Source organism: Halichoerus grypus, chromosome 4, assembly GCF_964656455.1.
Source record: "Halichoerus grypus chromosome 4, mHalGry1.hap1.1, whole genome shotgun sequence".
In the NCBI taxonomy this organism is placed as follows: Eukaryota; Metazoa; Chordata; class Mammalia; order Carnivora; family Phocidae; genus Halichoerus; species Halichoerus grypus.
Window position 1 is genome coordinate 65424704 of NC_135715.1, and position 12328 is coordinate 65437031.

General features: G+C 39.7%; 1 protein-coding gene across 7 annotated transcripts in view; it reads left to right on the top strand.

Annotated features, from left to right (window-relative positions):
• Window positions 1–12328, top strand: part of DCLK1 (doublecortin like kinase 1) — a 338012-nt gene that overhangs the window by 19220 nt on the left and 306464 nt on the right. For all 7 annotated transcript variants that reach the window (XR_004916949.2, XR_004916951.2, XM_036090983.2 and 4 more), the window contains exon 3: window positions 3513–3859. Coding sequence is in view for 5 of the 7 variants with exons in the window: in XM_036090983.2 (XP_035946876.1) it covers window positions 3513–3859 (347 nt within the window). In the remaining 2 variants the exon portion in view is untranslated. The remainder of the gene's footprint in view (window positions 1–3512; window positions 3860–12328) is intronic.

The window sequence follows — 12328 nt, forward strand, 5'->3', positions numbered from 1 at the left end:
CTTGTGCTCTCTCACTCTCTGTCAAATAAATAAATAAATAAAATCTTTAGAAAATAAATAAATAAAAGTTTTCAGAATGTGGGGTCAAATAAGCCTTTAATGTAAATATATTTGCACAATTTAATAGAAACTTTTTTAGCATAAGGAAACCCATCTTGCCTTACTGAATTCCTGAATAGTGTAGTAGATCCGAAACGGCATCAGTGAGTGGTGTGTGATCTTGGGTTTGGTGGCCAGCTCTGTCCTCTCCTCAAAGTGCTGTCACTTTCCTTGTAGCACAAGATGGCTCTTTATTGGAGTCTCACACCCTTCCCCCAAGATTCCTTTGGGGTCTTTGAATCTGGTGAACCAGGCAGAGGAACCACTAAGTGAGCACAGATTTAACTAAGTTTCTTCCCACTCTTGTTGCTTGAACCGAATCAGCATTACCTTCTCAAAGTTGTCATGCTTCAAAATTTTTTCAGTGTTCTTTAAGAAGACGTAAAAAAAGGCGTTTAGTTTCTTGTTTAACAAACCCACTCCACATTGTTAATGTGAGTACCTTAAAATTCCTCACTTTCCTAATTATATACTTTTTTTAAAGTTAAAAAGGTTTTTTGTTGTTGTTGGAGTGTAAACCACTCACTTTGTTTTTATTTTAATTTTTAGCTTAGGATATAAACTTACAAATAATCAGACAAGTGCCTATCTCCGATTAACACAGAATTCTGACAGACGGGTTTTGCCTGCTCTATTTTGGGCTGTGTGTGCCTTGTTGAGGACCATTTGGGGCATCCTCATATTGAGATGGACCCAAAGTGACGTCTACTGGTAACTAGTTAGAAACAATTAACACCTTATAATGTACGACCGGCTCACTGATTTCTAGTGATTTTCTTTTTTAATATTCCTTTCAGGCTGACTGCACAATCAGGGTAATGCAGCCTTAGAGGGGGTTTTTCACTTGTGTAGCAGTTTTGTATTTGAGATCACTCTGACCTCTGTTATCTAGTCTGTTCTTCACAAAGAACCGGGTGAGCTGAGTCACCACTGGAATAGGCTTCATCTGATGGATGGATAAACTACCACTGAGAAGACTAAGGGACTTGCCCAAGGTCACATGCTTGGAGAGGCCAGAGCTCAGACTTCCATTTCTCTTCCCACCAGAGCATTCGCACAGTCTCTCCACAAAGCCTCAGAAGCACCGCTGTGGTGGGGATCCCCATGCATATGTTTTTGGTATCTACATACATCTTAAGAAAAGCATAGTTGGGACCAGTAATAATCTGTTAGGTGAATAAAAAAAGGGTTTGCTAAATTTACTATTTGTACAACTTCTAGTGAGACATGGTGTATAAACACACACTAGAGTATATTCTAAAAGCACTTACAGAGTAAATGTTTGATAACATGTATAGCTGTGCTTTTCTATTTTTGAAACACTGGTTCAATTATTTTTATGTGGATACGGTGGCCTTGGATGCTTGCACTATTAATTTAAAAATAGGACAAGGATTTAGATAAAAGTAAATGGGCTGTGTAGGATTAGTCCTAGGTCACTTCACCTGCAATTATGAAAGCTTTTTAGCATTTTAACTATTCCCTGTTACAAAGACTAACACAAAAAAAGCCATTATAAAATCTTTAACTTCAAAATGCATTGACCTAACTTTATGAAATATATATATATATGGGATCATTCGTTTTATGATTTATCATCACTTGGTACATGTGTTACTTTCTTTTTTGTGTGAGCCACATCTACTTGTGGTCTGAGTTTTTTCATTAAACGATTCTGTGTTAAAGAGTCATTTTTAATAAAATCTAATTTAATTGATTAATTTCTTTTCCTTTTTTCTTAACCCCAGCTTTACTGGGTTATAACTGACAAAATTGTAAGATATTTAAAGCATACCTCATGACGATTTGATATATGTATATATTGTGAAAGATTCCCTCCATCATTAATTAACACATTCTTTATTTACCTCATGCATTTATCTTTTTTCATTTAAGTTCTACTCTCAGCAAATTTCAGTTATACCACAGTATATAGTCACCATGTTATTCATTAGATCCTCGGACCTTATTCATCTTATGTAATTACATTGATTTTAGAGTCAGTTTCTGAAGCTACAGTTTATAAGTTAACCATTCTCAAAATCTTTTATCTGAAAACAAATATGAATTGGCTTACTAGTGTATGTGGATCCCTGTGCTTGGCCCCGTGTAGATGGGAGGAAAGGCAGCGTGGTTGTTACAGGACCCGGGTCCTTGGACCCAGCAACGGTAGAAACGAGGCTGGACCCAGTATTTAAAAGCACAGGCCAGGCTTTATTGGGGCAACAGCTGCAGCTGAAGGTGTCAGACTGACTCCCGCAACAACAGCCAGGGAGAGTTTTAAAGGAGCCCAGGCGGGAAAGGAGCCCTGTTCAAGCGTGTAGGGCGGGAAATACGGGAATTGGGCGCGCAGGCGCAGTTGACAGACATGCGGCTCCAAACACCCTGTTTCCTTTGCGTGTTAAGTCTCCACCTCGGGGTGTGATTTTTAGCATTGCAGTGAGGGAAAGGTAACTGTTGGCCTCACCATGGTCCATCTGAGGGGCCCTGACTTAGCGATCAAAACTCCAGCTGGTCTGGGTGGTTTGGGTGACCAGAGCCTTCCTCCAGGAAGTCATTATTGCTTGAGGGGTAGTTTTGGTTTCCTTCCGGGGATGCTATGCCCCTTGGGGCTTTTGCCTGATTAAGAGATAAGCTGGAAAAAAGAGCTTCAGGAAAACTGTGGGACAGAGGTTGGTGGGTCCAAGCAGGTGATCAGCAAAGGTCAAGTCTTGGGGTCTAGCTGGTGACAGTTATTTTGCTTGCTTTTGGAATTTTACTTGACTTTACAAAATGTTCAGCACACACTCCCATCAAAGTTATAAGTTACATAGTTGTGTTTTTTTTTTTTTTTTAATTTGAGTATAGCTGACACACAATGTTACATTACTGTCAGGTGTACAACACAGTGATTCAACTCCTCTGTACCTTTGTTATGCTGTGCTCAGCACAACTGTAGCTACCGGCTGTTACCATACAGTCAAGTCCCGAACTGTTATAAGAAGCTGTTTTCTGATCCAATTTAGGTTTTCAAATTATGTTATTATTTACATTATTACTAAATGTAGGTACCTCTGATTTTGAAGTTTTCTGCAAATATAAATACCCCCAAATCCCAAAGAATACTTTCTTTTTTGAATTCAATTTTATTCCTGAGGTCGACTCAGTATCAGTATTTCTGTCAGAAAAAAGCAGTCGGAAAACAAAGAAAGGGAAGAATGATCATTTTCCCCCTCTAGGATATCAATCTGTTGTTGACAGAGCCAGATTAGAAGTAAAAAAAATCTTTCTTTTCCTTAAATGTGATCATGCTTCCATTGTTTAAGAAGTCACACCTCGCTCTCACTTCTGGTAGAAAAGGAAACATCAAAGACTAGGGAAAAGGAAATGAGTTTACCTCAGTGTAAATTTAAATGTATTTCTCTCTTCCTTAGGAGAGAGCTATGTGTGTGGCTCAATAGAGCCCTTCAAGAAGCTGGAGTACACCAAGAACGTGAACCCCAACTGGTCCGTGAATGTCAAGACCACGTCGGCTTCCCGGGCGGTGTCCTCACTGGCCACTGCCAAAGGGAGCCCTTCGGAGGTGCGGGAGAATAAGGATTTCATTCGGCCCAAGCTGGTCACCATCATCCGAAGTGGGGTGAAGCCACGGAAAGCTGTCAGGATTCTGCTGAACAAGAAAACCGCCCATTCCTTTGAGCAGGTTCTCACTGATATAACTGACGCCATCAAGCTGGACTCGGGAGTGGTGAAACGCCTGTACACCCTGGATGGGAAACAGGTAAGAGAGGTGTCCTGGTATGACTCTGACTTTATAGGAAAGAACCAGGGAGTTGGGGCATCTGTGTGGCATGGGGGTGGTGGGGTGGAGGAGGGAATGTGAAACACGCCTTTTGCTGAAGTTGAGGGAGTTGGGTCATGTGGTCAACAAATACGTAGCTGTTGGCCTCAAACCAGACCAAAGATAGAGGTAGACAGGATTAACCATAGGAATAAAGTAAAATACCTGTCTCTGAAGCTTAAATGATTACTCACAGATTTCTGTGTTTTCAGTTATTAATTGCTTAACATAAAAGTGCTTTTTTGCCATCTGTTTTCAATTTTTTACGTGGTAATGTCTTATAGCCTTAAGCATGACTGAGATGTGAACTCTGACCATTAGAGAAAAATCTAATTTCCTTTCTTTGGCCTAAATAATACTTTATGTCTCAGTGATGTTCACTAGTGAGATTTATTTAAATTTTATAGATTTTTAAGTACATATCAAAGGGATGAAATATTTCCATCTGAATGGCTTTAAAAGGCATATTTCTAGAATATTATACAACTTGTATTGAAAACATAATTTCAGAATTAACAGTGAAGAGGGAGGTGTTTTTTAGCTATGGAATGGACATTGGTTGACTTGGATGAGAGGACATTAAATGTGAGTTGCTCAGGTGAACTTAAAGGGAAGTCTTGTGTGGACTTTTGTAAAGGTTCGACAGAGCCCTGATAGTGAGCTGAATATATATATATATCACTGGATATATACTGATATATGTACAGTGCAATTTGCTGGTCATTCAGAGTTTATGTGTCTTTTTATTTAAGATGATAATTTTTAGCGTACAATCCTTGCTTGAAATTTAGTTTTTAATGTGCATCTGTCCACATAGTTTTTAAAAATTATTTTGAGGGATAATTTGTATGTAGAGTGCATATTAAAAATCAAAACTAGATTCATAAATTAAAAGGTTAATCTTTAAAAAAATTAATGGTTAATCTTTATTAAATAGAAGACAAGTTCTTGAAGGCTAACACACATTCAAATTTTATGAATTAGAAATAGATGCAATTACTAGAAAGAGTGTTAGTCATGAAAGAATTCCTCCCCTAGGGATCCATTCAAATGCTCTAAATTACAAAATTCATTAGGCAAGAAGGAATATCTGCCAGTTGTTCATTTATATTCACCAATCTTCTGCTTGTCTCATAAAACTTGTCTCCTCTAAGTGTCATGTGGAGAAGAATTCTGAGGGATGAAATTCTCAATCTTCTAGATCTAAGAGGGTGTAGCCTGAATGTCACTGATCAAAAGTCCATTGCTAGCTTGCGAATTATAGCAACATAAGATGGCAGGGCTCACATTTAAACATTTGAGCCCTTCGGTGGCTCCTTTTGTAATAAGTCACTCAACCATCTTGTAGTTCTGCATTTTTGTGTATTGGATTTTCTCAAGATGACAGCTTACCTATTTTCACAAAAAGTAAAATTTACAACAACGAATACAAATTGATATATCTTCCTCCCCCGCTCACTTCAGAATTTTGGGGGTTCCAAATTGCTACACACTGAATCTAAAAATGAGCTTTAGTTATGTTAGCTAAATTCTGCCATCAACTCATCATTTGTTTATTCCAAGAATGAATTCCTAGATTAGGTACTATGATGTTCTCAATATTTTTCTTCTTTTTAGGAATTTAATGTTTGTATTTTGTAATAGCTGTTTTTGCTGTTGTTTACATGTAAATAATACAATGTAATGGAAAATAATCCAAGGTTTATTGTCAAAAGACCACAATTCAAGTCTTGGTTTGGCCAGATTATTTATGTTTTTAGCAAATCACTTCACTGAGCCTCGTACTCAGCAGTAAAACATAGATAAAATGATCACTTCTGTTTCATAGAGTGCTTGTGGGGACAACTATAATAATACACGTGAAAGCAATTTTGAACTATAATAATGATCACAGCTTTATTTACATTATTCTAAATGTCTTGCATGTATTAACATGTTTAATCCTCATAACAGCTCGATTACTATCTCTGTTTAACAGAGGAACAGAGGAGAATGCTAAGGCACAGAACTTGTTAAAAAAAACAAAACATGTCCAAGACCACACAGATATAAATGGCAGAGTTGGGATTTGAACCTGTCTCTCTCCAGAGCTCATTGCTCTTAACCACTGTACCACAGAAGATTATATTAAAACACTAAAGGGATGTACATATACTGAGAAAGAATTTTCAAGTGAGTAATTTGTCCAGGGAATATCATCTGAAAGTTTTCTGCTTTGTATTGTTTTCCTGCAGTCATTCTGCTAATGGTTTTATTCAGCTTTGTGTGTGTGTGTGTGTGTGTGTGTGTGTGTGTGTGTGTGTAGCATTCGATTTGCTGTTGTGGCATTTCCTCTGTTGTGGCATGTTCTCTTCATAGTGGTGAAAAGCTGCAGAGGCATTGGAAGACAGAGTGGAAGGAATATAAAGACTTTTTGCTTGGGTTCCCAGTAGGAACAAAGATGCTTCCTCATGGACCCCAGGAGTCTTTAGAAGCATTTCTGCTCATAAGAGAAATCTGCCCCCATGAGAGGTTTGTTAGAGTAGAGTGCTTTGACAGCCTTGGCAGAGACCAAGGCTTGATAAGCCTCTGAGAATGAACCACTTTCCTCCAAGCCTTCCTGCGGCATGATGCTCTGCCAGGTGGACTGGCAGCCCATGCCGCCACCATTTTACCCTGCCCACTGTGGCATCGGGGTCCACGTGCTGTCAACAGGACATTATCCTTGAGATCACTCGTCTCACCTCTTTGTTTATTTGTTTTGATCGTGTAACAACTCTCGTAACAACTCCAAAAATCCAATGCTCAGTAAAGATTTTAAAGGTAATTTTTTTTTTTTGTATTGAGGAAACAGAATTGCTTAAAAAATTAATAGGTTGAGTGCGTTGAGTAAATGAGTTGAGAGCAAGTGACACGTAAGGCAGGGATGGCTTTTCAGATTGCCTTCAGGCAGCTTGTGGATGTATCCCTGGGCTGGAGACTGGTGACTCCGGGCTTTTTGACAACAGAACAGTGACAAATGAACCGTGAGCACGTGCCTGCTGTTACATGGGCAGCGAAGGGATGGCGCTGGAGGGCGGAGGCCACATGCCCTTCTCACGTGTTCCTCCTACCACTCGGCCTCCTTGCTCAGTTGCCTTTGGGTGTGCTTTAAGCCCTAACCAAGAGTTCATTATACAGTGCTTTCATTGTTGTTGTTGAGGTTTTTAGGCCCAGATAAGGAAATCAACATACTGGATCCTGCACCATGTAGAAAACATTTTGCAGGAAGCTGCAGTTTCCGCAGGTGACTGTTGAGGTTCCTAAGCAGCCTACTGGTGAGCAGACCCTTTCTAACCCTTTCAACTCTTAGTTAGGGGCATTGAAGCTTCAGTAAAAGGTTGCTGCAGCCTTGCCTCCTCCTCACACCTTTCAGGGGGCCTCTGCTCACTGTGTGATCAGGCACTTTCACCAGCAAGGCTGGGAGGTCAAGGAAATGCTTGCCTTGTCTTCATTTCAGTGATGCATTATTTATCTGGGCCTCGATTAAGGGCCCTCAAAGAAGGAAAGAGGGCATTTTCTAGCTGAAGCTTATAATCACGTTCCTTTTCTCCATATCCGAAGGGAGCTTTTGCAGGCTGTGAGGATCTTTTCCTCTTGCCCTAGTCCAGGCACTGGATGTTGGGATTTTTCTGTGGGTTATTCACTCACCCTGCCAAGCAGCCACTCCCAGAGGTCGTTTAGTGTATGACTATTTTTTAAGTGATTGAAATAAACCCAAAAGGTACAAGATTTGCTGCAAAAGATACACTTGTATATCTCCTGACTCCTTTTTTGGAACAGCTAATCTGGCTGTCTTGAGCTGTTGAATCTTCTAATTCTGTGATTACTGAATCCTTGCTTAGAAATACAAACAACAGCAAATCCTAGAATAGCTAGTGCCTAAGCAGGCAATTTATACTATAAAAATCACAGATAAGGCACTTCCCAATGACCTCCCCTTCCCCACTGAAATAGAGCAACGACAAGCTCAATTGCTCTTTAAGTAGAAAAGGTATGCACATCCCCATGGTATCTATTCGTCAGTATTGTAGATCCATACAAAATAGCGGCATCCATTAGTAGCAGAGGAGAAACTCACTCAAAGAGGTTATATTTTTATCTTGCAGACATGTCACGTAGATCATGCATTTTGTAAAATCCACCACTGCTAGCGTGCTAGAATGAGCGAACGGCTTATTGTTTTCCTAATACAGGACACACTAGGAGTCACTGAGCTAAAGTAAAGGTACTCATAAACTGATTTAGACCGGTAAACCGTGAGAACAGGCATCATAACTGCTGCCTTCCTCTGTTTGGGTGGCTATAACAAAATACCACAGTTTGGGTGGCTTATATACAACAAAAATTTATTTCTCACAGTTCTGGAGGCTGAAGTCCAATATTGGTGTGCCAGCAGACCTGGTCTGGTGAGAACCCACTTCCTGGTTCAGAAAAAATGCCTTTTGCAGTGTCTTCACATGGCAGGAGGGGCTAAGGTGCCCTTGGGCCTCTTTTATAAGGGTACTAATCCCATACCTGAGAGCTTCGCCCATATGTCCTAATCACCTCCCAGAAGCCCCACGTCTTAACGCCATCCCCTTAGGGGTTAGATCTCATTATATGGATTCTGGGGGGACACAGACATTCAGACTATAGTGCTGTGTAAAGGAAATCCCAGTAGCTGTCAGTATGTTCATCAGTCTTCTCGGTGTCTTTTGATCACTGAATCCCCTTGTCTATTATAAACACAAAGCTCGAAAGATGCTTGTAAATGAATCATAATAATTGCAGCCATTTATTTTAGGTAATTGGTATATAAGCTTATTGGAATTCAGGAAATGGTAATCTGATCGATAGGAATCTATCAATCAGATATCACAAGATGGTCTTTGATTTTTTCCTTTTGGCTTTTTTTTTTTTTTTAAAGATTATTTATTTATTTGAGTGAGAGAGAGAGAGCGCTTGTGTGCATGTGAGGGAGTTGGGGGAGGGACAGAGGGAGAGGGAGAGAAGCGCAAGCAGACTCCCCACTGAGTGCAGAGCCCAATGTGGGGCTTGATCCCACGACCCTGAGATCATGACCTGATCCAAAACTAAGAGTCGGCCGCTTAACCGACTGAGCCATCCAGGCACCCCTCCTCTTTTGGTTTTTAACACCTATTTCTAATCTGAAGTAAGAACGATTTGGTTCAACCTTGAGTTTAGAGACCTTAGAACGTTTCTTCCCCTCACACCTTAAAACCAAGTGGTACATGTAGCTACTGCCTTTACCTTGGCTATTAGCAATTAACGAGCATAGAAAATGTGGAAGTCGGACGTTTTCAAGTGGAAAGGAAGGAATTTAGGATGTGTCAGGATTTGGTTGGACTAGAAAATGAGATTTTCTGTCGCTGTTGGTAATAGTGGCTTTTTCCCTTTTTTTTTTTTTTTTTTAAATAAAACTTTTGTGACAGCTCTAATTAACTTCTTCAAGCATATTTAAAGCCTTCGTTCTTGGTCGACAGATTTTTTTTACTATATGATTTGATATATTATCTATGTTGTGAAAGTGAATGTAACACCTTTTAGTTTTGTTTGCAATTGATATAAAAACACAGTTGATACAAATAATTTAGCTTACATTTTAAAATGTCAAATTAAAATTTCCTGCAAAATCTCAGAGCACATGTTAAGGCATCCTCATGATTTGTTAGAGCTCTGAATTGATGGGAAGTCTTAGCTGTTTTCAAAGAAAAAGGAGCTTAAGAGTAATCATGATATTTCACTTAGAGAATTAAAGTGTCTGGGATAGAATGGGCTATTTTAGGTTACATACTTTATGTTGATATTCAGGATTTATAAGCTACACCTGTCCTTACATAGATATTAATTCCCCCAAATAGAGAAAAGTTAAGTCCTTTTGTTCCAGTCTGAGCAACTCTGATAATGTAATTAATTATGTATCCCTGCGGTGGTATATATTTTAAGGCTTAGTCTCAGCAAAAGTCAGTTTTCTGTAAATTGAATACTGATTTGCTATAACATGAATTCTGAGTTCCTCTGTGTCCCACTCTAGGACTGGAGATGTGTTCCCTGAGCCCTCTCTCTAATATGCTGAGGGTGCTTTGGGCACTTTGACAGGACGCTGGGCTTGGGGTCATCTCCTAATGGTGACTTCTGCCTTGCAAAGGCCGAGAGCCCTGATTTGGCCCCTGAGTCTCCTGTACCCTGAGGGAGCATGCTGGAATGCTATGAAGAACTTGGACTTTAGAGTCAGCTGGGCCTGCGCTCAGATTTCTGTCTGAGAAATCTCCCTTGATCTGAAAAATTAACTTAGTTCCCCACTTAACTGATTACTTAAGTTCAAAAATTCTGTATATCGAATCTACTTATAATGAGGGAATTTGCTTTGGTATGCTGTAATTTAAACATGGGTATGTGAAGTAACATAAGATAGAGGAAGAACACTAGTTTTTATTATTATTATTATTTTTTTTTTAAGATTTTATTTATTTATTTGACAGAGAGAGACACAGAGAGAGAGGGAACACAAGCAGGGGGAGTGGGAGAGGGAGAAGCAGGATCCCCACGGAGCAGGGAGCCTGATGCAGGGCTTGATCCCAGGACCTTGGGATCATGACCTGAGCCAAAGGCAGACACTTAACGACTGAGCCACCCAGGCGCCCAAGAACACCAGTTTTTATAAACTAGTTTCAAACACCTAGTTGTCTGTCCTTTACCCCTAGACATAGTGGAATCTATTCTTCCATTGGAGAGAATTAAGTCTATGATACTCAGTTTTCTCATCTGTACAATGAGAATAGTAACAATACTGCTTTATTAATTGTCATGAGGATTAAATGAACCAGTCCACATGACAAAACTCAGGACTGTGGTGTAGGTACTGAATTATCAGTATTTATTATACCTGAAAAGCTCAGGATAAATTGTTTTTGAAAAATAAATCATATTTTATGTGCTGAGGGGATGAACTATTTAAAATGATCTTTTGGGGCACCTGGATGGCTCCGTCGGTTAAACATCCAGCTCTTGATCTCAGGTCAGGTCTTGATCTCAGAGTCGTGAGTTCGGGCCCACGTTGGGCTCCACGCTGGACGTGGAGTCTACTTAAAAAAAAATAAAATAAAATTATCTTTTAATAATGATTAATCATATCTACCTTTGTAAATGTGGCTTTTCACATGAAAATACTTCGTAGTGCAATGAGAACAGCATGGAATTTGAGATAAAATGCTTATAAGATCAAATTCTGACTTTTTACTCATTAGCTGTGTGGTCTTTTGCAAGTCAATAACATTCTCTGAATTTCAGTTTCCTCTTTAAAATGATAATATATACCTCATAATATTGGTGGGATAATTAATTAAGAAAATACATAGGGGCGCCTGGGTAGCTCAGTTGGTTAAGCGTTCATCTCTTGATTTCAGCTCAGGTCATGATCTCAGGGTCATGTGATGGAGCCCTGCATTGGGCTCCGTGCTCAGCAGGGAGTCTGCTGGAGATTCTCTCCCTCTCCCTCTGCCTCTTCCCCTCCTTACCCAAATAAATAAATCTTTAAAAAGAAAATATGTACATAAAGGCCCTGGCTTGACCTATGGTAGTTCCTCTATAAATATTAGTCCTTCTCCCTTCTGCTTTCCTAGTCCAGGCTTTCTTAAAAGTATAGGACATTTATAGTTGCATAAGTTTGTCAGTGTAGATTTGATCATCTTGCATTGTTTCCATTTCCTGTTCTATAACTAAAACTACTAATGACTCTATTTTTATCATTCCATTAATTGTCATTCAGTTGTGAATGTAATTTAGTTGTTATTCCTTAAGGGTATCTTATTGGTGACCCATTATACCAATATAGTGATATTAACATTATTATTACTATCACTGGTTGAACACCAGTATGCCTGGTGCTCTGAGCTAGTTGCTATATGAATATTTATCTCATTGAATCATCACCACAGCTCTGCAGAAAGCAAGAACCTTCTCATTTGTCAGGATTCAGTTCAAAGGTGGCCTCGTCTACAAAACATTTCTTGACTTGCCCATGTAGAACTGACAGCTCAGAGGGCTCCATTCCTGTCCATTGTAGATAGTCCTGCAATTCTTGATTATGCTGGCCTGTTGACGGTCATCGTGCCATGCCTCCCCCTTTAGAATTTAGAGGATGAGGCTAAGGAAGGTGTCTTCTTGGCCTCTGAATCTCAAGGGCCTAACGTGGTAAATGCTTGTTCAATAAATGACTAAATGGATGATTGACCAGTTGGCCATGCGCCACGCATTTGGCATTAGTGCATTGCTTCCAGGGGTTCTGTGAAGTACAGGTCATGGCCATTTAGGAACTCCATGGTTACCGCAGACTGTGGTCGTGTGTAGCTGTCAGCCACGATGGTGCTCTCTGTAGTGAACCACAGC